This window comes from Canis lupus, chromosome 28 (assembly GCF_048164855.1).
Source record: "Canis lupus baileyi chromosome 28, mCanLup2.hap1, whole genome shotgun sequence".
Lineage (NCBI taxonomy): Eukaryota > Metazoa > Chordata > Mammalia > Carnivora > Canidae > Canis > Canis lupus.
In genome coordinates, this window is record NC_132865.1 from 21,684,777 (window position 1) to 21,712,288 (window position 27,512).

General features: G+C 37.1%; 1 protein-coding gene and 1 long non-coding RNA gene across 17 annotated transcripts in view; one reads left to right on the forward strand and one right to left on the reverse strand.

The window, feature by feature from the left end:
- Positions 1-27,512, forward strand: part of EYA1 (EYA transcriptional coactivator and phosphatase 1) — a 419,640-nt gene that overhangs the window by 331,516 nt on the left and 60,612 nt on the right. For all 16 annotated transcript variants that reach the window (XM_072804290.1, XM_072804291.1, XM_072804292.1 and 13 more), the window contains 2 exons: positions 8,317-8,456; positions 9,776-9,859. In XM_072804290.1, the coding sequence (XP_072660391.1) occupies positions 8,317-8,456; positions 9,776-9,859 (224 nt within the window). The remainder of the gene's footprint in view (positions 1-8,316; positions 8,457-9,775; positions 9,860-27,512) is intronic.
- On the reverse strand, positions 9,408-13,351 carry LOC140620285 (uncharacterized). Its single transcript, XR_012020064.1, has 2 exons — positions 12,655-13,351; positions 9,408-9,837 (listed from the first exon to the last, which is right to left on the reverse strand). It is a non-coding gene; the product is annotated as an uncharacterized lncRNA (long non-coding RNA).

Below are 27,512 nucleotides of genomic sequence, written 5' to 3' on the forward strand. Positions count from 1 at the left end.
GCTTTACAGAATAGTTTCTTCCCTCATAGGAAAAGCAGTTTTTAAAATTATGAACAGAAATAAACCCAATTGTGGTATATGATTCTTTTGGCCAGTAGCATCAAGCTTGATGCATCTCCCTCCCTATGGGGAATGCCAGGGTAATCAGAATAACCTTTCCTCGTGGATTTAGTATTAATCTCTCTGTATTCTTAGTCTGCATGATTTGGCTTGATGCATCAGCTTTTGAGAGGATTTTTGCATATAGTTAAGTTGATTTTGAGAGTCTCAAAATTTGGGAGTACCTTACTGTCAGTTGCTGTCTGGCATCTTCACAGTCACCTGTGTAACTATTCATGCACTTTAAGTCATGAGCCTCAAACATGACAATATCTGCTTTTAGGAAATTAAGATACTCGTTTTTATCTGAGTCCCCAATAGCAGCAAATAGAATATAATTATCGATTGCCATGTCTCATGTTCATTAAATTTAGGTAATCTTTATAAGGATTTCCCTCTGCACTTCTTTTGTAATTGGTATGCCTTAGCATAGATTCAGGATCTAGCTGGAGATAGCCTTCCTGGCCTCCACCCAATTATCATTATATATGTGGCAAGAGCTTCCTGTCCACACGGAGTCTGGTTACTTGAATCTGTTTCAGGGGAGTAGTCTTTCACCTCAGTTAAACTTAGAAATGAGTAAGGAGAGCCTCCATCCTCCCAAACCACAGAGAAGGGAACTTGCCGGAACCCTGTATTCTGCTTCCTTTACAACTACCACTGGCATACACAGTCCCAGGAGTATAAAGTTATATCAAAAGTTCTTTGCTACACTTGGAATAAACGTAAATGCTTATCCCTAAATCTTCTAGGAGTCAACCAGGCCAACAGGCTGTGTTTTATTTAGTGCAGGACCAAGTAAAAATAAAAAATAAAAAAAACTTATGTGAAGGAAAACATAATTTAGGAAATATCAGCATAATTTGAGGATTTGAGGAAGTATCAGGAATGGAAAAGTGCCTGCACTTTGATATTAGGTTATAAAATAGAAGTTAAAGATGTTAAAACTTTTATGTTAATCAGTAAAGGAATATAAAAATTTGCAAAGGACTTGGATAGTTCATAAAGAGAAATATTATTTTTAAGCCCATATCTGTAAGTATCTTGAACATGTCCCAATTAAAATCACTAGTGTTTTACACCTAAGAAATAGCCAGGACTTCTTTAAAACAAAGATAGGTAGGAGGGAGGGAGGGAGGGAGGGAGGGAGGGAGATAGATAGATAGATAGATAGATAGATAGATAGATAGATAGAGCAAAGATAACTTTGTGTGTAAGACTGTTGGTAAAACTGACACAATTTAAATTGATATAATTCTTTTGAAAGCTATATGGCAATGTGTAACTAAGAGGGAAAGACTAAAAACACCTAGGAAGATGTGGTATCTATTGTACATGATAGATAGTAGCACTTTAAAGCTAAATCATCTAGGCTGTGACCTCATTTGACAGACCAGGTGTTTTAGGAGGCTAAAAAACATGGAGGAAATGTCTCTAAGACTCAAATAGGAGTTATGAGCTCAGCTCAGAGGGACTAGAGGTGCCAAGAGGAACTAAGTGGAATCTTCTGAGTTCCAGTTCTGTTTTTCTTTTCAGTATTGAAGGATTTATGGAACTCTTCAGTAATACAAATGTACAATGTTAATGATCTTATGTAGATTTTAACATTTAATGAATGAATATGTAAACATTAATGTTTAAATAAGCTTTAAAAGTAATTACAGCTATTTCTCATTTTTAAATATTTTGACTAGCTAGTAGGAATAATTAGGTAATCTTCATAGATTTAATGGAGCAAAAGCCAAACTTGAGAAACCCTCATTCTTTCAATCATCAGTTTGTTTGTTTTTTTTAATGTGTGCTTGGCACCCTGGACTCTTACTGCACTCTCCAAATATAAAATGAACACCACCAGCTTCTGTCTTCTAAGAGCAGGAGTGATGGACATTTGCTCAAAATAACTCAAATTATTATCCACTGTGAATATGAATGATTGCAGAAATTGTATAATCCTACAATAGATAACCATAAATGCAAAACAGGGCCTCAGATATAGATAGAAAATTCACGAAGAAGATACTTGATCTTTAGAGATTGATAGGAGTTTCACAGACAGATCAGGGAAGGGATGATAAGCATGAAGAAAAAGCATTGTAAGAAGAGGGAACAGGGATCCCTGGGTGGCGCAGCGGTTTGGCTCCTGCCTTTGGCCCAGGGCGTGATCCTGGAGACCGAGGATCGAATCCCACATCGGGCTCCCGGTGCATGGAGCCTGCTTCTCCCTCTGCCTGTGTCTCTGCCTCTCTCTCTCTCTCTCTCTCTCTGTAACTATCATAAGTAAATAAAAATTTAAAAAAAAAAAAAAAAGAAGAGGGAACAGCATGTTCAAAGTCATGAAACAGCCTAGCATGTTCAGGGAACTCAGATAATTAGGTGTGTCTGTCTGAAGTGTAGACTATGAAGGGAAGAGAGAAGTTGAACTTGGTGGGACTTCTCTTTACTTCAAGGCAGCTTAACATCATAAAATACTAGTTCAAACTACCTTTACAGGTATGTTGGTTTTATTTCATCTCATTTATTCCAGTTTTACAGTTGATGAAACTGACTCAGAAAAAGTAAACTTGCCCAAAGACATATTTCTAATAAGCAGTGAGATTATGATTTGAAATATGGTAGTTGAGTCCACAGGTCCTAAAATCTAGACCATCCTTCCTGTTCTACACTAGAAGTTGGGAGCATTGAAGATTTTTTAAAGTTTTCTTTCATGGTGGTGTAGGTGGTAATTGAAAGGTTTGGATACTAAGCTTGAAAACAAGCCTGTTGCAGTACTTTAAAGCAGGGATGATGAGAGCCTGAATTTAGAACAAAAGTATTCAGAAGGTAAAAGACCTAAAACTTAGTCTTAATTTGTTGGAGCTGATGAGGAATTTCTGGCTTGAAACACTGGGTTGATGTTGGTACCATTAATCAGACTCAGTAAGAGAGGAGGCTGATCCATTTGGGGACAACTTTAGTTGTGGTGCCCCTGGAATATTCAAATAGAGAGGTCTAGTAAGTAGTGGCGTATTCAGCCTGGAACTTATCATTGAAATCCCTCTTACAAATACTTCAAACTGCTGAGAGCTTTCAGTGAGATAGAGAAAATTGTCTTGTACTGCTGCTCAAGGTATAGTCTACCAACTATCTGCCTATCCACTAATTTTTTATTATATATATATATAATTGTTATGTCCATATAACATAAGGATTTGCTTCAGAATGTAATCAACTGCATCACTAAGCACATTGTTTTCTTTTTAATCATAGCAAGACTTTTGATGAGGGGGGATTGCATTAATTAACATCCTGATACAAGCTCCTTATTTTGTCCCAGAGAGCACTTTGAGTATCAATAATACAAAAAACACTAATATTTAAGCTTTGGGTAGAGGAAAAGGTCTCTAAAGAGGCAAAAGTAATAGCGTGAGTAGTAGGATAAGAAGCAGAAAAAGGGGAAGTCAGGTTACTCTGATGTGACACAGTTTAAAGTAGCCAGTGGTCAGGACAGTCACAGAGAGGTACAATAAGGTTAATAAGAACTAAAAACAGGGATCCCTGGGTGGCGCAGCGGTTTGGCGCCTGCCTTTGGCCCAGGGCGCGATCCTGGAGACCCGGGATCGAATCCCACATCGGGCTCCCGGTGCATGGAGCCTGCTTCTCCCTCTGCCTGTGTCTCTGCCTCTCTCTCTCTCTCTCTCTCTGTGACTATCATAAATAAATAAAAATTAAAAAAAAAAAAAAAGAACTAAAAACAATTATTGAATTTCGCTATTACAGGGTCTTCAGTAACATGTTGGGAATTTTGACTCCTGTTTACTGTTGTCCTTTCTGTCTCATTTTTATCCCACCAATCTACCTCCTAAATACTTCTCATTTTGCCAGTTTGCCAAAGATCTCAGTAACTCTAAATCTAAATACTGTTGGATTCAATTTTGATGTTACTGATTATTCTCTCCTTCCTGATACTCTTTCCTCTATAACATGCTAACCTTGGTTTTCCTCCTGAGACCCCACCCATTTTTTTAAAGATTTTATTTATTTATTCATGAGAGACACAGAGAGAGAGACAGAGACAGGCAGAGGGAGAAGCAGGCTCCATGCAAGGAGCTGGATGTGGGACTCGATCCTGGGACTCTAGGATCACGCCCTGGGCTGAAGGCAGGTGCTAAACCACTAAGCCCTACCCATTTTTCTCTCCCTGTCTCTTCCTATACCCTCCATGTCTTTAATTATACCCATTTCTTTAATTACATTATGTATGGCATCAGTTTCCAAACCTAAACCCAGCCTACATGTCTTTCCTGAGCTTTAGGGTAGTCTAACAGCCTACTGAACATCTTTATTATGGCATACAATCTTCAAGTTCAGCATGTCCAAAGCTGAATGTGAATTCTCATCTACACACTTCCCTATAATCCCTTCTTCCTAAATCCCATACCTGATAGCTTCATCTTCATCTTCCCAGTTGTTAAACCACTGACATAAGCATCTTCCTTCCCTTCCTCCTCCTTTCTTATCCAATTAGTTATTGATTTCTCTCCCAGTGAAATCAATACACTTCAAATCTGTAGCTCTTCCAATCTCCACGACCTGCATGGGCCACCACCAATCCTCACTGAATTCACTTTTCCTACCTTGGTCTCTGCTTCTCAGTCTTGATTTGCCTCCAGTACTCATAGCACATTGGAACTAGAATCCTCTAAAGTGTAAATTTGATTTCATCCCTCTCTCCTTGATTCTTTGCCTGCCATTCCAACCTCATCTCTGTACTCTTTTTCTAGAGTCGGGTCAGATTGATTTTTTTTCAATTCTTTGACATGCTTGCACATGTTTTCTCTCTCTCCACCTTCACACATGTTCATGCACCTGCCTAGAGAACTTTTATAGTCTATTTTTCACTGGTAATTTTGTCCCCCATTTTCAAGAAGCTTCTGTAATCCTGTAAATCTAAGTTATGTGAACTTACTCTGTGGTTTCCCAGCATTCTACCTTTCTTATGCCATAACCCTTCCTAATTGTTTTCTAATCTCTTACTTTTGTTCATAAATCAGTACCTTCCTCTGAATTTTAAGCTCCATGACAACCATATCTGTATGATACATCATTATACTTCAAGCTCCTGATACAGTGCCTGGAGTGGGGTGGACATTTAGTCATTGTTTGTTAAATAAATGCTCCTCTGAGTATTTTCACATTCATTATCTAAGTGGGGGTAAAGTTGAATAATTTGGAAAGGATTTTAATGAAATATGAGATGTCAGTGGATTAGAAGATTAAATTATTTGTTGAGTTGTTTTACACTAATAGAAGGAAAAGAATAGAATCAGGAAAGCTGGTTAGGAGAGTAGAAGTGTTTAATCCCACTTCATAGAACAAAGAGGAAGAGATTTTTTTTTTTTTTTTTTAATCTAGCCTGCATTGGGCAGCCCAGGTGGCTCAGCGGTTTAGCACCGCCTTCAGTCCAGGGCCTGATCCTGGAGACCTGGGATCGAGTCCCACGTCAAGCTCCCTGCATGGAGCCTGCTTCTCCCTCTTCCTGTGCCTCTGTCTCTCTTTCTCTCTTTCGTGAATAAATAAATAAAATCTTTAAAAAAAAAAATCTAGCTTGCATCATTTAAATTTTATCTTTCGGGGATCCCTGGGTAGCTCAGCAGTTTAGCACCTGCCTTTGGCCCAGGGCATGATCCTGGAGTCTGGAGATCTAGTCCCACATCGGGCTCCCTGCATGAAGCCTGCTTCTCCCTCTGCCTGTGTCTGCCTCTCTCTCTCTCTCTCTCTCTCTCTCTCTCTCTCTCTCTCTGTGTTTCTCATGAATAAATAAATAAAATCTATTTTTTAAAAAAATTTATCTTCTAATAAATTGAGGCCTATAAGGTGTGTGTGTATGTGTGTGTGTTTTAATATTTAGACGTATCAGATTGTCCATATTTTAGGGCTTTTTCTCCACCTGGAAAAACTTTAGATGATTTAAAAATCCCCCTTTATACTTTGCCCATTGAACTTATTTTCTTTGGGGCCAGGTTTACAGAAGTGAGTAATCAATTTATCACTTTTTTTATTTCCCCTCCCAAAAAAGTGGGTGGAATATATTTACAAAGATTTAATTAGTTCTAATGCAGGTATAAAGAAATACACACCAAGAAAAGGAATGGGCAATCCATACAAAGAAATCCAGGGTAAGAAAACCTCAATAAGATAAACTAGTTGGAGGAGAGAATTCACCCTAAACTAGCTGGAAGTGGAAGCAAAAGACACAATGCAATAAGATACATTGCTTAACATCTTTTAGCTTTTTGTCAAATATGAACTTCAAAATGTGGAAAGCTCACAAGTCAAGATGGACTTTGAAGTCAAGTACTTGAAGTATGAGTCCAATTAGATGCCCCTTGTGCCAGTTGCAAAGTAAATGCTCTGTCTTGAAACTGTTAAAGAGATCGGCATGTGTTCTGTCTCAAATGGTGGCTATCCAGGTTCGCATAGAGATATAGTTGCAGAATTTTTAAAGAAAAAGAAGGTCAGAAAAAAAAAAAAAACAAGAAAAAGAAGGTCAGGACTTTTTCTTCAAAATACAACTTTGAATTCATGGAGCCCCTTTAAAAATATGTTTTTTGGTTTTTGTTTTGTTTTGTTTTTTGGTGCTCCTAATTTTCTATAAAACATGGAAGGCAGATGCTTGGCTTAGAACATTTGAGAAGATGCCACAGTCTTCTGCCTCTGCAAGAAAACAATCTAATAGGGATTTGGAGAATGTTAAACATGGACCAGCCAGCACTGTATTCTGATTGTTCCATAAGATGGGTTAGCTCAAAAATGCATCCCATATAACTACATAAGCTGACCTAGTAAGTGGAGTTGTTTTGGATTTTCTGGCCATAATTAACTAATAGGCTTGTAAGGTATCATAATGATTTCTGAGTATAAGGATCACATTGCTGGTATATGTGATAAAGTTTGCTGGTCTTATTTCCTATGGCAGAGGACATGCAAAAAAGTCTCATCTAAAAATAATAGGAATCTGTTTAGATTTTAAAATTAAACAGGAGCTGTAGGGCTGTTCCATGTGATTTAGAAATGGAATTTACTCTGTCAAAGTCCATTCCTATCCACTGAAATTCCTAACTCTTAAACTTACTGAGACCATACTGAGACCATGTGGTTTGACACATGGCTAGCCTTGTTGGGACAGTCAAGGATGATAGTATATAATAAAGGCTATTAGGTATTCACCTGTCCTCAATACTTTTCTGTTTGATGAAATGCAACATCAGCATCTCAATGAAAATTATCATTCCTTATATCAGCTTGAGAGATTCCAACCCACATCTAGTAGAGAAATCTGGCAAAGAGTTTGGGGTGGAGAGGCAGCACACTGGCACATCTGGAATTTGGGGAGATAGAAATTGTCTGATGGGTGAACTCTTAGAAGAAGAGACTATAAGGGGTTTTATTCATTGTGGAAGCAGGGTAAGAGCGTCCCCCTTCAACTCCACAACCACTACTCAGCCATTCCTCTAGCAGATTGGAAGTTGTTCTTTATTTTGTAGTTTCTATATAATTATTTCCATGATTTCTCTGAGTTACCCAGGTGAGCAATTTTAATGTTCTGTTTGAGATTTTTTTGGTTCAGAGACTAAAATACTGGAAGAATCCATGATGAATGTTGTACAGAGTATGGGCAGTACCCATATATCTGGTCTTCCTTATCTTGCCACTCCCTTGTTCTCACATAAAATGAGAGAGAAAAAGGAGGTTTTGAAATGTTCAATGAAAAATCTGCCTGCTAATTTGTTTTTTCCTGCCATAGAGTTGATTTTTCTTTCTCTGAACCAAAAACCTTTTTGTAGGTCGGCGAGGGGCTGGTAAGGCACATGTATGAACCTCTCAGTATGGCCAGGCACTATTTATGGAAAGAAAGAAAGACACAATTGTGGAAGTGGGGATAGGGGAGCTTTGTCTCATCATGGAGAACCACAAAGAAAAACTAGGCAGCTTACTACAACCTGCTGTCTTCCACCCTCAATTTAATTTTATTCATTTCTGATCACACATTCTTTCAAAAGAATGGATTCTTGGAATCAAATATCTCATAAATTATTTATCAATGGAAGTAAACGTAATGAAGATGAACAGAATGAAATGTGTTTTACTTTTCAAGCTTCTCCATGAATCAAAACAAGGTTGATCTTGACACCAGGGTAATAGAACCAAAAGATGAAAGACCTTCCTGTATTTCTACAGAGTACAGTACAATCCACAGCCCGTCAACACCCATTAAAGACTCAGATTCTGATCGATTGCGTCGAGGTTCAGATGGGAAGTCACGTGGACGGGGCCGAAGAAACAATAATCCTTCACCTCCCCCAGATTCTGATCTTGAGGTATGTCATTGCCAATGCCCTAGTAAATAACAAGGTATCCTGGTAGTTAAATGGTGGTTCTGTATACCTGTAATGTAAATGGCCATCAAGATGCCCAAATGCTTTGTTATTGCTTTCTTCTCTATATCATAAGTAAAGCATTATTTTCTTTTTATTATCACCTATAGGTAAAAATAATTATTTATGTTTTTTTCTGGCATTTTAACTACATGTAAAGCATCTGGTTATTTCTTTCTAATATAGTGAATTATATAATTTTGCTTATACAAAATTCTCTTATCTTGCTGTCATTGACATTTTAATTGAGTAAGTATCATATTAAAAATGCTTACTAAAGTCCACTTTGAAAATTGGACACGTTTATATATGTTGAGAAAGGAAAAGCTGGGATATTCTAAACTGAAATGGTAGTCATTTTATGAGACCTGTTTTGGTCGAGTTCAAAAGCAGGAGGGATTAAATAAAACCTTGAAGGGTAGATTTCATAGCCTTGAATCCACTGCAGTTAAGTTTCTGGGTTTTGCCTAATGAAATCTGATGGTGGAAAACATGATTATTTTGGCCGAAAAGATGGAAATTTCCCAGAAGAACCTATGTGTATGAATATATATATACTGGTATGAGTGGAAAGAGGAAGAAGAAAAGTAGGCTTGGGAAGCCTTTGTGGTATCTCAAAGATGTTTTTGAAGTGAATTCCTTCAAATCCAATTCCAGATATCCCAAGTGTGTCAAGAGCATGTGTGATGTGTCTGCTTATATTGTTAACTATCTGTAATCTGAAGAAAACGAGGCAGGAGTTCATGCATAACCCACCCATGTGATAACAATCATAAGGTGAATAGATGATATGAAGTTTTAAGTTTTATGTGCAGGTTTTTAATACTTAGCTTGATAAAAATAAAACATAAGATTCACTATTTTAACGCTTCTTAATAAGTAGAGAAGAGGAAAGAAAAATGGAATGATTTTTTAATTGATTGGCCCTTCTTTATCTCAAGAAATTATAAACTAGTTTTAGCTCATTATTCATTTTTTCAGAATAGAGAACTGAGAATCTACTTCAAAGTAGAAAGGACATTTATTATTGCTTGCTCATGTTGGTGTTGATGTCACTAGTATAATTAATATAATTACCTGAGGTTATGTACTCTGGAGAAAAGCTGGTGGATACTCTGGAACAGTTGTATTTTAGAAACATAGTAAATTCAGATTTTTTCCTTGTCTTCTATTTCAAGACTGCTTATTTATGCTGAGGTTAACTGAATAACAGGTTTCTTCAACCAAAGAAAAGATATATTGATTCAGTTCTTCTTTTGTAGAGGGTTTTCATCTGGGACTTGGATGAGACAATCATTGTATTCCATTCCTTGCTTACTGGGTCCTACGCCAACAGATATGGAAGGGTGAGTACCAAGAGACATCAGTTTTTAATTTCTTTAGAGTAAATATGCCTAGAACTGAATTTTTTGTCCAGATGGGAATGTGGTTTAACTGTAAATAATCTAAAATATGAAAGGGAGAACTACTTAATTTATTGATATAGTCAAATATATATGTAAGGCAAAAACATATAAATGAACAAAAGGAGGTTGTTTTTAGGTCCTTAAAAATGAGGTAAACTTTATGCAATTAAATTCATACTTATTTCAGACTCTAATGAATAAAAGTGTTTGAATACTATTCTAGGATGAAATATTAAAATATAGATGACATAAAGATTTTGTATTTTTTATATGCACTGTTATTTTACTTTTTTATCTGCAACGTATTCATGGAGCAAGTATTTTACATGTTATTGTCTTCAGTGATTAACAGTGTTAGTATTTTGCTTTCAAAATACCTGTTATGAGTGTCTTTATAAATCCCTTTGCTATGAGGCTATATTTATGTGAATGGTATGTAAAATTGGGCCTAGAATGACCATAGAACAAATAACTCCATGTCTGAGTTGTTATAATACTTGGTGTGGTAAGTAAAAAGGAATATTACAGACCACCTTCTACAAGTAGGAATTCAGCCTCAATGTTCTGCTTTTGGGCTTCTCAAAAACCTTAGAAATTCTTTTTGGAAAAAAAAAAAAATTCTTTTTGGTCTATTCCTTGGTGGTTTCATAAACCTTTCCCACACAAAAACCTTATTATTTAAAGTGGCCCTAGGTAATTTCTGAAGTTATCCTGTGAATATGGTATTTCTCATTTTTTTAATCTTTAAAGAAATCATAAGTCTTACATCAGGTTCAGAGCCTTAGGAACTGAATTCTGTGTCTTGGTGACTCCAGGTGTTTATTATAATTAAATGTAAAATTGATACCCACAAAATGTGCATGCTGTCATTACAGTATTTATCCAGGCACCCACTCTTTCAACAAATATATATTGAATGCCTGCCATGTAGGTATAGTTTGGCAGTGAAAGTTGAGGAATTATCAGTTGAACTTCACAGTGCAACTTTCATTCTCATAACCCTGAAGTTATACCTAATACCCCCAAAAAAAGCCTGGAAAAAATGCACATTTGTAAGAGCGAGAATATTCTAGAATATGCCACCCTTTAGATTTCTCTTTAGAAATAAGATATCTGTAAAACACAAAATGCCCCATCTAATTATTGTTAGATGTTCATAAGAAGACAGTGAACAAAAATACAGTATGATTATTAAGAGAAAAAAAGCCATTAGAATCAATCATTCAAAGAAATTCTCTACTTTGTGGCTACCACATAATAAGGATTCAATAAATATTTGCTGTGGTGTTTTTTATATTCTTCCTTCTATGAAGAATTACTACAAAACTAATATTTCTACAAAACTACTACTAGAGATTAATAGCTAAAATATCCATGTGTAATTAGTAGGAGGAATCCTGAAGATCTTCTTAACTGAAACATTTTAATGTCCCTACAACTAACTCCTAGGAAAGCAAGCCTTGGAACTCACACAAAATCATTGAAAAGAGCATGCACTTAGAACACCAGCATTTGAAAACCATCTAGAAAGTATTGAGTCTTTGAAAGCTTTTGTACTAAGGGCCAGATTGATGCAATGAGAGTTGTCTTATAAGGGCTCTGTTCACCACTGAAAGGGGTCAGCTTCGGGTAAGGTAGTGAGCATCCCATGACCCAATGGCCTGATGTCAGTCCCTGGCCATAAATCATTGGTTTACACATGGAATTTACACCTAACCTAGAAACCCCTGGCAGCTTAGAGTTTTTCATTCGGATTCTCAACAATATCTAAACCAAATATTACAATCGCACAAATTTTATTTTTAAAAGTGTCCACCATTAGTATTTTGAGGCTTCATCAAATGGTATTTTGTTAGTTTAGTTTTCTCATAAAAGAGTGTGTGATAAAAAGTTTTATCTCATATAATTTCTAAAACCAAATATGAGTGATCTGAAATATTTAAATGTAAGTTAACCATTCATTTATAGGTTAACAGGGGTTGGGGAGAAAGTAACCTCAGAAAGCTTGGTTCAGGAAGGTCTTCCTGAGCACAACTTTGAACCTGAGGTCAGACTAAAAGGTTGGTTGAGAATGTAACCATCAAGAGAAAGAGAGTTCTAAGCAGAGGAAGTAGTGAGCATGAAAGCAGGAAAGGGTTTGATATTTGAGGGACAGAAGCGAATGTGGGTGAGCTGAGTGACGAAGATGCAGAGTTAAGATGTGGGCTGGGATGAGGGCAAGTACAAGCCATGTCAAGAAGGTCAGTCTCATTGCACATGCCATAGGAAGTCACTAGAGGACTTCAAGCAAGAGCATGACACGATCTGATTTAGATTATTTTGGCTGTATGTGGAGAACCAATGGTGGGGAAAGAGGGTTGGGGAAAAGAGGTATTAGGGGTGACTTGATGTATTAGCAGTAGAGATGGAAAGAACTAACTGGATTATGGATTCTATTGCAAATAGAGAAATAGAATTTACAAAGGATTCCATTTGGACTGGTGGGCAGTAATAGAGACGAGTGAAAAAAAATTCCCAGGTTTTTGTCCTAAGCAGCTGGGAAGCTAATCGTGTATTTGTTGAGAGGAGGAATACATCTCTTGGACCAGGCAAGAAGGTAGATGGAAGGTGAGCCTGGGACATACGGGAATGGGCAAGCCTTCAAATAACAGGTTTAGTGTTGACAGTACACAGCTCAGGATCGGAGGGTCCTCAGACACTCTAAATCTGATTTCACCTGAAATGTTTGTGCATACCTTCTTTGCAGTGAACACCTGTTGGCTCAATGCTATGAGGCATCCCTTCTGAAGACACATTGCTGAGGATGTTGAATTGTAGCTTGAAGCATGCAAGGAAGCTTGCTTAATGTTCTCTTTATTAGAGAACTTCAGAGTCAGGAAGAATTTGTTCTCAAATTTGTTCTCAAACGTGTGATTCAACAAGAATTCTTCTAAACAATGATAACAACCAAGCTGATCCCAATACCTTGCCTCCCTTTCATTCCTTTCACTAAGGAGAGAAGTCTTAAAGCAGTTGAAGGGCAAGCCTTCTTTCTTGGAACACAGCTTTGGTGGTGTCCCTGAGCATTGTTAAGGGAGCATGTGGTTGGGCCTTACTCTCCAGGCATATAAAGAAATGAATGCCTGACAATGTGATAGCTGTTCTGTCTCTATGGGAACCAGATACTTGAGAAGTAGCTTAGTCACAGTAGCTTAGGCAACTCAATGAGTAGGCCATTCAGTAAGAGGATACGGGATCTGGTTGATATAATACAAAATTAGGGCATGTTACAGCAATATGTACAAAAAAGTTTGAGAATGTCCCACCTTCCATGTAATCCTAGCTGTGGGAAGCAGGCATGTTGGGCATTATAAGGAAGTGTTTTATAACAAAGGTGATGGGAACAAAAAGAGGGTGCTTGGTACATGACAGGTCTGGCTAGCAAAGAGAAAAGAAAGAGCGTATTAACAGAAAAATGAAGTCCATGAGTGTGTTACCATAAATTAGGTTGTTAATAATGTCTGTCCTAGGGTTTTGTTTAATGCATTTTTAAAGGGGCTTTCAAACTAATCTACATCCCCCAGTTTTGCTGAAGAAAACTAGTCTTGATTTTATTTTCATTGAATGTTCTCTTTTAACTAGACAATATAATTCTGTTGTTAATTTCTATCCACATACCCCAAACTTATGTTTCAAGTAAGTATTGTGCTAGTGTCCTCAGCATAGTTCCTGTCTTATGGGATGGCATCCCAAGATATTTATAGTCAATGGCTTCATTGTTTCAATACTTTATTTTTATTGTTGCTTAACACCTGTGTCTCAGATGGATTGAGCCAGAACAGGTCTCCTAAAGGTAATGAGCCTCACCCCTCATTTTACACAAAAACTTAAACACGAACACTTAAGACAGCATAAAGCTTAGCATTTTTGACTGTAGGCCCTACTTATGAAGAATTTCCTATGTGCTAGTACTTGCTCAATTCACCAGTAGTTACCAAACCCATTTTACAGATAAGGAAACTCAGGCTTGGAAGGGGTTAGAGACTAAACGTCTGACAAAGTAAATACCGATTCTGTTTTAATGTAGTTGAAGCTTGACTGTCAAAAACCAAAACAACCAACAAAACAACACTTTGAATCTGGCATAGTGGCCAGGGAGTAAGTAATATGTGGTAGTGTCTTTAAATTTATGAATTACCAATATGAGATCCACCTGTGGTGAAATCGAAGGCATAACATTTGAATTCATATAGATCTAGACTCAAACCCAAGCTCTGACTTTTCAGTTCTTTGACCCTGGGTAAATTTTTTATTCACACTGAGCTCCAGTTCCCTCATCTATAAAACTGGATACTTGTCAAATTGTTTTAAGAATTCAGTTGGGACAATTGTATCTCTCAGTAAAGCCAGGAGAAGAAAGATCTAAGTTGTGAAATTAAAGGGCCCATCATTGTGTCCTATTAATAACAATAACCCAGTAATGAAAACAGCATATGTCAATGATTGATCTTGTATCTGCTGTCTAAACATTTGTTTTGTAATGCACCAGGCTTCTAGAAGGATGCTAGTCACCAGTGTGAATTTAAATCAACTAAGCCTCCCTAGTGAGTGTATACTGTAATCATTTAGGACATTGAGCAGAGAAAAAAATTGACAGCAGTTGAGGGAGCCAATTTTATTAGAACACTCCTGTTAACCAGTAAAGGTTACTCTTCTTACCTTGTTTCAGAGTGAGACACTAAACTCCAAAATCTTTTGAAGGATGATCCTCTTCTGTGGTGGCTAGTAAAGATGCTGAATTATTGGCATGGCACCAAAGTAGTCAGACATGCAGTGTCCTCCTTAGATTATACAGGATCTGGTTACTTAGAATAATCTCTCTTTAGGAAGCTCCAGATCAGAGATTGGGAAATATTTATTAGCTGACCCTTTACCAAAAATGAAGGCTTTGTGGACCATATGCCTTCATAACTGCTCATTTCTGCCTTAGCAGTGCAAAAGCAGCCACAGACAGTAGACAGACAAATAAATGGATCTCTATTCCAATAAATCCTTACTTATAATTCCTAAATTTGAATTTCATGTAATTTTTGTATGTCATGAAATATTTTTCTTCTGTTAGATTTTAAAAATCCAGACCAAGTGTCTAGGCCAGTAATTGACAGACCATATTCCATAGGCTAAATCTGGTCCATGGTTTGTTTTTGTAGGGTTTCAAGCTAAGAATGTTGTTTAAATTTTTAAAGGGTTATGAAAAAGAAGATGTGTCAGAGACTTTTATGGACTGCAAAACCTAAAATCTTTATTGTCTGTCCCTTTAGAGAAAAAGTTTGCCTAGCTCTACTCTAGATCATGCTCTCACCTTTGTGGTGATTCATTTGCTTCTGTCTTTCAGGACATCAGGAAAATTCAGTAGCACGCACACTGTGGCCAACTAGATTGTAAACTTAGTGAAGGTATTGTATGTCTGTATCTGGGTCCCCAGTGAAGCATAAGCCAGCACATGAATTTGCTAGGGTAGGTGCAGTGGCTGTAACAAATAGGCCCAATATGTCATGACAATAGAAATTTATCATTTTTAGTGGCCTCAAGTGGATCTTCCAGTTTGCTTGGTTTAGGCAAGGATTGGTAGTGCAGATCATGGTTGTACCATCACACCATATAGCTTCTGAAGCTTCTGTGATCATTGTCATGAGCTTTCTACCCCACAGGGTGAAAAAGCAGGGGAGCATGAATGGGAGACTATACAGACCTGGCTTAGAAGGGGCACATACTTCTTCTGTTCACATAGCCCAGTGCAAAGGAGGTGGGAAGTATATGTAGCCTGTCTGTGTGCCCAGGAAGAAACAGAGAGAGTTTTGGTGGACAGGTGGCAGTAGCCACCACAGTTCTCAGTGAAGAACTATTTGATTAATAATGAGTGAAACCCAAAGCACACTTTCCACCGCAGCAGAGTGGTGCCCAAAGGCTATGTGACAGATGTTCAATCCCAGAGCACGGTCTCCTGATTTTATTTTCTTCTTTGTATATCAATACCAAGTGCAAAATGATGAAATAATTTATGGTTCCAGGTCCAACTTTTAGAAACCATGGGATGACAAAGAATCTAAACTCTCAAAACAAAAAGCCTTTTTTTTTCATTTTTTGTTTCAAAAAGACAGTGTTTTTGACTATCAGAGGGCTGTCCAGCTGAAAGATCCTCCTTCATTCATTTTTTTGTCCTTATCTTTCCAGTTGTTCTCTTTCTGACTGCCAGCCCTTTACCCCTGACAGCAAGTAAAATGTATATTCCTGCCTCCTCCTTGAATATGGCCTTATTTTCTTCAGACCTGTGAAAGGGAATGCAGTGAATGAACACAAATCACAGCTTTCCAGCCACAAGGCTGGCCTGCCACCGCTGGCATTGGACCTTCCTTGTTCTGTGGCCTCAGGAAGGCACCTCATATCTGAGTCTCACTTGCTCTATTTCAACCTTTCCATCTATAAGATGAAAGGAATCCCAGCATTACTGGGAGAACAATGTAAACCCTATAGAAACATACTTAGAGGCACTCCATAAATAAGAGCTTTTGCTTCCCCAGGGATTCAGAGAAAGGAGTGGGCAGTGGGAAAGGCAGTATTTTGTTGGTGCAGGTAGCAGAGAGGGAGAGGTAGAGGCAGAGCATAACCATGTAGGGGAAGGATAGGCAAAGTGGCTGGAGATCTATAAAATGTATTTAGAGGGTCAGAGTGGCCGAGGATGAGTAGCAGAGAATTTATTGAAATGGTAATGAAAATATTGTACCTTTGTTGAGCTTTTATAGTTTACACACCTGTCTCACATTTATTATACAACTGATTTCTAACCTTTTTTTTATCCCAGTGGAGAAATGTGTCTCAGAAAAATTAAATGAACAGCTCCAGGAAGCACGTCTATTAACCGACAACACTAGGAACAGAATCTAGTCTTGTGATTGGTTCGTTGCCCTCAAAGAAGGGCTGGAGGGAGCGTTGAGTGTCAAGATTTTGTGCTGTAGGTGTGGGGATGCCATGAACGATAGTGGAGGAGCGTGATGGAATTGTACAATTGGGAAGATAAGCCCGATAGCAGAATAGATCATCACAGTTCTCCTGGTAGGAAGTAATAAAGGCCTAAGGAAATGGCTGTAACACTAGGAAAGAGAGAGATAGGAGAGTGGTTACAAATGAAATTTAGATAGGTCTTTTGATTGGATTAGCTGTTTAGGCTTTCGTTGGCACCGCGTGGGTCCCCATGTGTCGAGGCCAATTTGGCCAGTTCTTCTCTGGTTTTATTCTTCTTCCCTCCCACTTTGTACCACTTCTTGGCAGTTGTCTCAGGTTGGGATTCGTTGGGCTTTCTCCACAATCAAAATTAATCTTTGGAATGGTGAAGCTCTTTTTCTTATTTTCCACGTGGGTATTATTTTCATGATGTTGAAAGGGAGTCTCTTAAGGAGAAAATTAAAGTGGTTGGGTGTCACATATCTAATCAGTAAAAATGACCTGATTAGCCCCACCACAAGTTTGGGTTTGGTTTTGTTTTGTTCTTTTTAATCATTCAATCAGTAGTTCAACCGTGGTTTATTTTTCACGTGTATACACTCTCTCATGGTGATCCAGATTATTTCTTAGCTGGCATTAGAACTACACCCAACTCCTAAAACTTGGCAATTTAGGCCAGCTGTTCAGTGATAGGAGTTTCTAAAATTGCAAAAAGTTAATATTCCATTGATGGTATTGATGACTGTAGACAGGTGGAAAGCAAACAGTGGAGACTTTGGGTCTCCCAGGTTATATAGATCGCTTACATAACACTTTCAGTGATATTTTTAAAAAGAAACAACATTTTTGCATAATTTTTTTCTTCTCTCAGATAAGGAAGCTAATTTTCCTAATCTTATCTTTAATCCTTCCCTTGTGAGCAGCCAGCATGGGGCCTTAAAAATAGGCCCCTCCTGTACTCAGAGTGCCCATTCCTGTTTTTCAGCTTCTTTTCCCCCACCAAAACAAAAGATCCTGAATGAGAATTTATTTTAAATGACATCCAGGCCTTGTTTGTGGCTGTAATGTTAGCATTCTAAATAAGGACTTATTGAAAGAGCCCAAAACATATTTTTGCTTTCATTTGGTGGATGCTGCCCAAAGATTTGTTGTCAGTTTGAGCATACTTTACAAGATTTTCACATTGACCAACAAATCCTCATAAACCTGTCTACAATGTTAGCATCACACCTCACTGGGCCACTACAACAGAGTAATTGCTTGCCAAGGGAGGCTTAGCTGCCCACATAGGATCAGTGCAGATATAATTTAGGAACCGTATCCTTTGTTCTACAAATTCAAAATCTAAGTACCATATCCTGAAGAACTAGTTGAACTTTTGAAATGGTTGAACCATCTTCTAGTAACTCTTTCTAGCCTAAGGTTAATTCTTTAAACAGCAATCTTTAAAACATATTTCTATTTTTTGATCCAAAGAAGAATAGCATTGCTAGGAGTCTGTGTAGATGTGGTCTCATAGATGTAAGGGATACACATTCAAAAAAGAGAGATGCAAAAGACATTAGGCATATATTTAAAATGTGCTTATAAATTGAAAGTAGAATAGATAAAAATTTAAAAGTAATATTAACTTTTTTTTTTTTTTTTTTACTTTCAGAAAAATAAATCCCCAACACCATAGGTACTTTGTAGAACTAAATTACTAATTAAAAATGCCATAGCTATCTAAAATTGGAACAATAGGGGTGCCTGGGTGGCTCAGTCAGTTAAGCATCAGATTCTTGGTTTCGGCTCAGCTAGTGATCTCAAGGTCCTTAGATCAAACCCATGTTGGGTTTTGAACTCTGTGGAGTTGCCTGGAGATTCTCTTTCTGTCTCCTTCCCACTCTGTCCCTCCCCACCACCTGAAAGAAGAAGCAAGGGAGGGATGGAGGGAGGGAGGAAGGAAATAAGGAAGATAAATCTTTAAAAAATTGGACCAATGACTTAGGTATTAAAATATCTCCTTGGGGGGCAGCCCAGGTGACTCAGTGGTTTAGCGCCACCTTCAGCCCAGGGCGTGATCCTGGGGACCCAGGATGGAGTCCCACATCGGGCTCCCTGCATGGAGCCTGCTTCTCCCTCTGCCTGTGTCTCTGCCCTGCCCCCCTCTCTCTGTGTGTCTGTCATGAATAAATAAATAAAATCTTAAAAAAAAATTTCCTTAGGATCTCAAAGAATTTAAATTCGATGAACATTCCATTACCTTTTGTGTTTGCTTAGTTTATTTTACCAGTAATTTTTTGCTTTTCAGTTAAGAAAAATAAGATACTAAAAGAAAAGAAATAAAAAGGCAAATGTCCCAGGGTATGTCAGTAGGAACCAGAGTTACATTAAAAATAGGAACAATTTGGGGGGCATGTGACTCTTGATCTCAGGGTCATGAATTCAAGCCCCATGCTGGGTGTAGAGCATACTTTAAAAAACTTTTTTTAAATAGGAACAATTTTTTCTCTTAATGTTTTATTGCTATATCTAAGCAATAAAGAAAAATTCCTTATTAACATTTGGTACTATTTTTAATTGTTCTTATAGTAAAACTGAAATGATATGGTTATTCTCTTTGGACTGTACATGATCTGATGTAACATTTGATATTTGTGACATTTTTAAATCAAAACTAAAAATCTAGGGATGTATCTTTTAATACCTAAATAAAAGGAAGATATTTTTATAGTTAGATGAATGACTCGTTTTAAGACTTCTAGGGAAAGAAGGAAGTATTCTATTTTTATACTCAGAAACATTCTAGATCCTATTCTAAAACCCCAAGAAGAGATAAACAGGTTTTCTTTAAACTTTCTATCTTGAGGCTTAAAGGACTATGGATACTCTGAGACATTCTGAGAAGTAGAATTTATAAGAAAGTAAATGAACATGGGTTGAGAAAATCATTTTAAGTCAGATTCAATTCTGTGTGTGTGTGTGGTAGAGGGTGTGGGAGTGGTTCATGTTTGGCATTAAAAATAGATTAAATTGCCATGTGAAGCAAGGGAGTGAGAATTGAGGATGAGTGTGTATTACCCTCCAAATATTTTCTGTAGCATTTACTTAAAAGATAGTTAAGATCAAATATCATGTACAGAGGCGCCTGGGTGGCTCAGTCAGTTGAGTAAGTCATGGTTTTGGCTTAGGTCATGATCTCAAGGCTGTGAGATCGGGCTCTATGCTCGGCAGCAAGTCTACTTGACACTCTCACTGTCTACCTCTACCCCTCCCTGTGCTCACACACACATGTGCTCTCTCCTTCAAATAATCTTAAAAAAGAAAACAAATATGTACAAATAATGGAATTAGCAATACAATTGTAACTATAATATTTCTCGACATAAACAATCTGAGAAGCATGAGCTTCAACCTGGTCACTGGAATAAAGCAAAAGTTGTGTAAGAAATTACCCACTGCTCCCCATCATCAGGCACATGGAGGAATTGACCACGGAGCCCTATTGGCTAGAGTATTCTGCTAATACCGTGTGGTCTCCATGCTAGGACTACCCCAAATTTAAGACTCTATCAAAAGAATTTGTCATAACAGAAGGCCCTCAGTAACTTACCCTTCTGGCAATAGTTTAGTTATGGGTAATGATCACTGAAAACATCCATGAAATAATTCAGAAAATTGTACTACCAAATGGCACCCTTCTCAAGTTGCACACACACAACCTCCTATGTTATACGGGCTGCAGTACCCAAGATACATACCTGGCTACCCACCCTTCTCTTACTTGAGACACCATTTGTTTCCTGGCCTGACACTACTGAGTCATTCAGAAAGTCAGTCTTTCATAACTTACTAAACGAATACATAGCTATAGTATTTATTTGTGTATATAGTATACTGTATAAATATTACATAGTATATGCATATAGCACATATATATAACAAATATATATATAGTATATATCTGTAATATAGTATGTATTTGTATGGTCTAGTAGTGCCAGCCATAATTTGTGCCTTCACAGAGCTTATAAATTAATAAAGGGGGCTGTTGGGAGAGAAGGAGTGACTCTCCAACAGTAATCTCTCACTGGGGCAAAACCGTTCTGAACTAATGCCACTAGAAATCCACAAAGAGTGAAACCACAAAATGTCCAAAGGAATGACAATATTACAAAAGAAACAAGTCTCCGTGTGTTATTCGTGACAAGTGTGCTCCAGTAGCTATGATCACTTCACTAGTAAGAAATAGCCAATAATAGGATGTTAGATGATAACACTAGTATTGTGGATGAGAAAGAAAAAAAAAAAATAAGGATCTGCAGGAGCTGTACAACCAAAACATAAATGCCAGAGGCTCTAAATGAGATGCTTCTAGGGTTACTGCTATTCTTAAATTACACTGGGAATTCTTCTTTGCAGCCGATCAGCGTTGCAATGTGACACCACTATTCCTCCGTGTATGAGACGGAGGTCCTGTGGCTTCAATTATAAATGTAGGAGTTCCTCTGGTTTTCTGGAAAAGAACATCCCATGTGATAAAAATTAGTGGAGTTAATACAGGCAAAGCAGTGTCTGACATAGATTCTTGTGTATATTCTAAAGCTTACTTAAGCCTGGGTAAGGATTACCAAGCAAGGCCTAGCACCTTCTTTTCAATAATCGGTGTGTGCTGAGGAACTCTGTAAGGCTTTTGCAGTTTTGCCTTTAAAAAAATTTTGTCTTTGACGTTTTAAAAGTATGGTTTGAGTTTACTTTAAATTTTCAAAATAAATATCCATAGTTTCATCAACAAAAGACAGCCAATCTTACCTTGGCGAATGTTTTTTCTATATTAAAAAAAATTTTCTTATGCTAACTTCTAAACATACACAAAAGTAGGTGGGATAGTATAATGAAATTCATTGTAACCTCTTTAAACTAACAGTCGTCAAATCCTAGTTAATCTTATTGTATCTGTAACCTCACCACATCCCTCCCCTGCTCAGTCCTATGATTATTTTTGAAAGCTGATCCCAGATATGTTACTTAATTTGTGTATATTTCAATATGTATTTAAGACTCCATTAAAGGAATGTTTTTAGAATAGAAATAGTAGATGGTATCCAGCACTTTAGCCATCTAGCAAATTAGCAGTAATTTCTTAATGTTATAAAATGTGTAATCAAGTTATATTTCTCCAATTCTTATTAATTTTTAAGTTAAATAATGATAAAATACATATAATGTAAGCTCTACCTTCTTAGTCATTTTTTAAAACATTTTTAAAAGATTTATTTATGTATTTTAGAGAAAGAAAGAGAGGGAGAAGCAGAGTGAGAGGGAGAGCATCTCCAGCAGACTTCCTGTTGAGCACAAAGCCCAATGAGGGCCTTAATCTCACAAACCCTGAGATCATGACCGAGCCAAAACCAAGAGTCCAGTGCTTAACTGATTGAACCACCCAGGCACCCCCTTAGTCATTTTTAAGTGTGTAGTTCAGTAGTAGTAAATACATTCATATTGTTGTACAAACCAGTTTCCATAACTTACTGAAAGTCTATACATTAAATAACTCATACTGTCTCTATGATTTTGACAGCACTAAATACCGCATACAAGTAAAACCATACAGTATCCATCTTTTTGTGAATGACTTATTTCGCTTAGCATAATGTCTTCAAGGTTCATTCATGTCATATGCATGTGTCAAAATGTCCTTCCTTTTTAAGACTGAATAATAATATGCCATTTATATGGGTATATCACATTTTAGGTTATTCACCCGTCATTGGGCACTTCTTGGGTTGCTTCTACATTTTAGCTGTTGCGAATTAGGCTACCGTATGTATGGGTGTACAGACACCTTTTTCTTATTTTGCTTTATTTTTTGTACACCTGAAACTAATATGTCAACTATATTTCAATTAAAGGTTTTAAAATGCAAATACCTTTGAGACCCTGCTTTCAATTATTTTGGGTATATACCCAGAACTAGAATTGCTGGATCACACAGTAATTCTATGCCTAAATTTTTGAGAAACCGCCATACTACTTTTCATAGCAGCTGTACCATTTTATGTTCTCACTAACAGTGTATTAATATTCCATTTTCTCCATATGCTCATCAACACTCATTATTTTCTGTGCTCCCCCTCCCCTTGTTTGGTAGTAGCCATCCTAATGAGTGTGAAGTGGTATCTTATTGTAATTTTGATTCATGTTTCCCTAATGATTAGTAATATTGAGCATCTTTTCTTTTGCTTGTTCTTTGGAAGAATATCTATTCAAGTCTTTTGCCCATTTATTTAACAAATTGGTTTTTTGTTGTTGAATTATAGGAGTTCTTTATACATCCTGGATATTAGCCTCTTAGCAGATATGTGAGTTGTAAATATTTTCTCCCATCCCGTGGGTTGACTTTTTACTCTTTGATGCATAGAAGTTTTCAGATATGGTCTAATTTATCTGTCTTTTCTGTTATTGTTGATGCTTATAATATCTAAGAAGTTACTGCCAAATCCAGTATCATAAAGCTTTTTCTACAAAAGTATTATACTTTCACCCTTAAATTTAGGTCTTTGATCCATTTTGAGCTAATTTTTATATATGGCATAAGGTAAGGAACCAACTTTGTTCTTTTACATTTGGATATCCAGTTTTCCCAGCACAATTTGTTGAAAAGACAACATTCTGCATTGAATGCAGAATCATTTCTGCATTAAATGGTCTTGGTACCCCTGCTGAAAATCATTTGACCATATGAATAAGAGTTTATTTCTGGACCTTCTTATATTCCATTCGTCTATATCTCTTTCTTTATATCAGTACCACCCTATTTTGATTACTGTAGCTTTATAATAATCTTTGAAGCCAGAAGTATGAGACCCACCTGTGTTCTTTTCCAAGATTGCTTTGTCTATTTAGAGTCCTTTGAGATTCCATTTGAATTTATGATGGATTTTTCCATTTCTGTAAAAAGTGCCATTGAGAATTTGATAGACATTGCATGAAATCTATAAACCACTCTGGGTACTATTAACATCTTTATATTAAGTCTTCCCATTGGATGTCTTTCCATTTATTTGTGTCCTCTTTGATTTCAGCAACATTTTGATAGTTTTCAGTGTACAAGTTTTTTGCATACTTGGTTATGTCTATTTCTAAGTTTTATTCTTTTGGTGCTATTGTAAATTAAATTATTTTCTTAATTTCTTTTCTGGATTGTTCATTGTTAGTATATAAAAATGAAACTGATTTTTGCATGTTGAGTTTATATACTTTAACTGTACTGAATTTATTTATTCTAATAGGTTTTTATGTATATGTGTGGAATCTAGAGTTTTCTACATATAAGATCATGTCATCTGCTAACAGATAATTGTATTTCTTTTCCTATTTGACTGCCTTTTAATTCTCTTTTTTTTTTTTTTTTTTTTTTTTTTTTACCTAATTGCTTTGGCTAGGATTTCTAGTACTATATGAAGTAGAAATGGCAAAAGTGGGGCACTCTTGTCTTATTCCTGATCATAAAGGAAAAGTATTCAGGCTTTCATCTTTGACTGTACTGTTACCTATGGGCTCTCCTATATGGTCTTTACTGTGTTGAGATAGTTTTCTATCCCTTGTTACTAGTTTGTAAGGTGATTTTCTCCAATGGTTTTACAATTTTTAACAGTTTACTGTGTGTCTCTCAAGTGTCTTTTAATCTATAGATTCTCACTCAACCCTTTTTGGTTTTCTTACCTGTGTACTTCTGTTGAAGTAACCAGGCCATTGGTCCTGTACAATTCCTGCAACTCTTCATGGAGAATTAAGAGTCATTGTACAATGAAATTCATTGTAATAAATTTTCTTCATTACATCCCCATTGCGTTCCTTTGTCATGTATTTCCTGTCCTCTGTATTTCCTGGAGCTAGATCCAGAAGCTTAATTAGATTGAGGCTTGATTTTGGGGCGGGGGGGCAGTGAAGACTTCATAGATGGATATATCCTTCCAATAAGAAGAACATGATGTCTGGTTGCTGTCATTTTTAAAACTTCAGGATTCTGGTTAGACACTCTCCTTTAGTAATTTGGTTAGACAGTTCTTACTTATCCTATATATCCTTTCTTCTTGGCTCAAAGATAGTTGATTAGGAAGGAAGAAACTCAAGAGTTATGTATTGGGGGGGCAGGAAGTTAAACTATAAATCCATTAATTCTGCAAGTATACACATATATACTGTCAGAAATAAAATGATTGACAATTCTTGTTGCAAATATCTAAGCCATAATTCTTTTTGGTGAGGCAAAGTTTTGAAGTGAATCTAAACCACTTCCTTACTTGAGATTTTCCCAAATATCTCTTCTTGAATAGCTCTCCAGTATTTCTGAAGATGCTTTATTAAGGCTTCCTGGTCACTTCTAGTGAACAGAGAGGTAATCTCAGTGGCTCCTGCTGAGTAACCTGGCAGGTGCCACATTTCTTTATTATCTTTTCAGTACCATGGTGAATTTTAGTTTATCAGACCTAGTTTCAAGCCAGTTTACTAATGTGGTTAAATCTATAGATGTGCTTGATGCTTGGCAGCTAATTTTAAAGGTAAATCCAACTGTTCTCCTTAAGGCTTGAGTTTAGCTTTAAGCTTTTTCTCTGCAGGTGGTTTCCTTGCAAATCTCAGTATAAGAATAATATTTAACAGAGGTTTATGTATAATGTGTATACAATGTAATCTTGACTTGGAAGTAAATGACCAATTTACATTAGGAAAAGAATGTCCACATCATGGAGCTGAGGAATGGAATACCTTTCCCCAGGAATCAGTCAGATGATTCAATCAAGAGTTGCTATTTTGTGAAAAACCTGATACTAGAAGACCCTACTTTTCTTTCTTACTGTGGTAGCTAAAAATAATATATTATGTTGATATTCTTAAAGTGCTTCCACCATTTATCCTTTAATCCTTCCATAAACAAGAACTAAGATACTCTGTTACTCCTGAAATGCTGGAGTCAGTGCATCATTTTGTGAGCATTGAAAATTTTCAGGGACTGTATACATTGAAGGTACTAAATTTGTAATGTACCCCAGTAATTACTGACTATTGCCAAATCACTACAGCCATGATAAACTTGGGCAGGGTCAAGATTTTGCCAAGATGTAATCTCCCAAGTCATCTGCTAATTGGCTGTAAACAATGGATTTGGGCTAGGCTTACCTGCCTATTCACAAAGTCTGATCTTTTAATGATTAATGGTATAATCTAACAGGATTTATGACTAACTCAAGATAACACTGCTTGGCTATGCACGTGATTGTGTGTGTGTGTGTGTGTGTGTGTGTGTGTGTGTTTTAAGAACATCTATAAATTTCAACTAAATTGGTGCAGTGCCTTGATCCTATCTGAATCCTATCAGTCCTATCTGACTACCTCCTACTCAACTCCTAGAGATCTTCAGTGTATGAAACATATTTTGCTGGTTTCCCAGTGTTGGGTCATCTCTCCTAGTGATAAGAACCAGCTTTGTACCAAACAGCTCGGTTGCTATTTTTGTGAGAATAAATGGCAGGCCTTCCTGAGAGTAGGAACAGTGAAATGAAGTTTAGCTCTTAAAAACATGGTCATCTCGGGACGCCTGGGTGGCTCAGTGTTGAGCATCTGCCTTGGACTCAGGGTGTGATCCCGGGACCTGGGATCAAGTCCCACATCAGGCTTCTTGCAGGGAACCTGCTTCTCCCTCTTCCTGTATCTCTGCCCCCCACCCCTCTCTCTCTCTGTCCCTTATGAATAAATAAATAACATCTTTAAAAAACAAAAACGTGGTCATCTCAAAAATACTGGCATGGGGAATTTATGGTTACTCTTCTCATTAAATAGCCTGAACTCCGCATCCAATTTGAATGCAGAATGTTAATGCATCTTTTTGTAGTGGAACATGGAGTCCCATGTGTGGACTCCACACAGCTATTGATGTAGTAGTGGCAGTAATAGTAGAAATAACACCACCACTACCAGTAGTAGCAATAGCACCACCAGCAGCTTCCTGCTTGCCAGGCACTGTGTTCAGAATTTTAAATAAATTACCAAATTTAACCTTTAACATACCTGGTTTTATTCCCGTTTTACTGATGAGGGACGTGAGGCTCAAAGGGGAAGTAACTGAACTTGACCACTACACAGCTAGTCCATGGCAAAGTTTAAAATCCCGGTCTAAACTCTGTGGCTGCAAAGCCGGTGGTATGAGCATTATGAGAGTGTGCATTTCTGATGATCTTCTGCCCTTGTATAAGAGGTTTTTGCCCACAGATTATGAGCAAAATTACTTTAAAGGAAACTCCTTGAGGTACCTGGGTGGCTCAATGCTTGAGCATCTGCCTTTGGCTCAAGTCATGATCCTCGGTTCTTGGAATCGAGTCCTGCATTGGGCTCCCTGCAGGAAACCAGCATCTTCCTCTGCCTGTGTCTCTGCTTTGCTGTGTCTCTCATGAATAAATAAATAAAATCTTTTAAAAAATAAAACAAACAATAAAAGAAACTCCTTGAATTTCTGTGCCATGTAGTGAAAGAGTGGCCCTGAGAATGCCTGGTATTAGACCTAGTTAGTATTAGACCTAGTTCAGTCAAGAGATGAACTGAATGGCTACATTGTAAGCACTGTGTACAATGC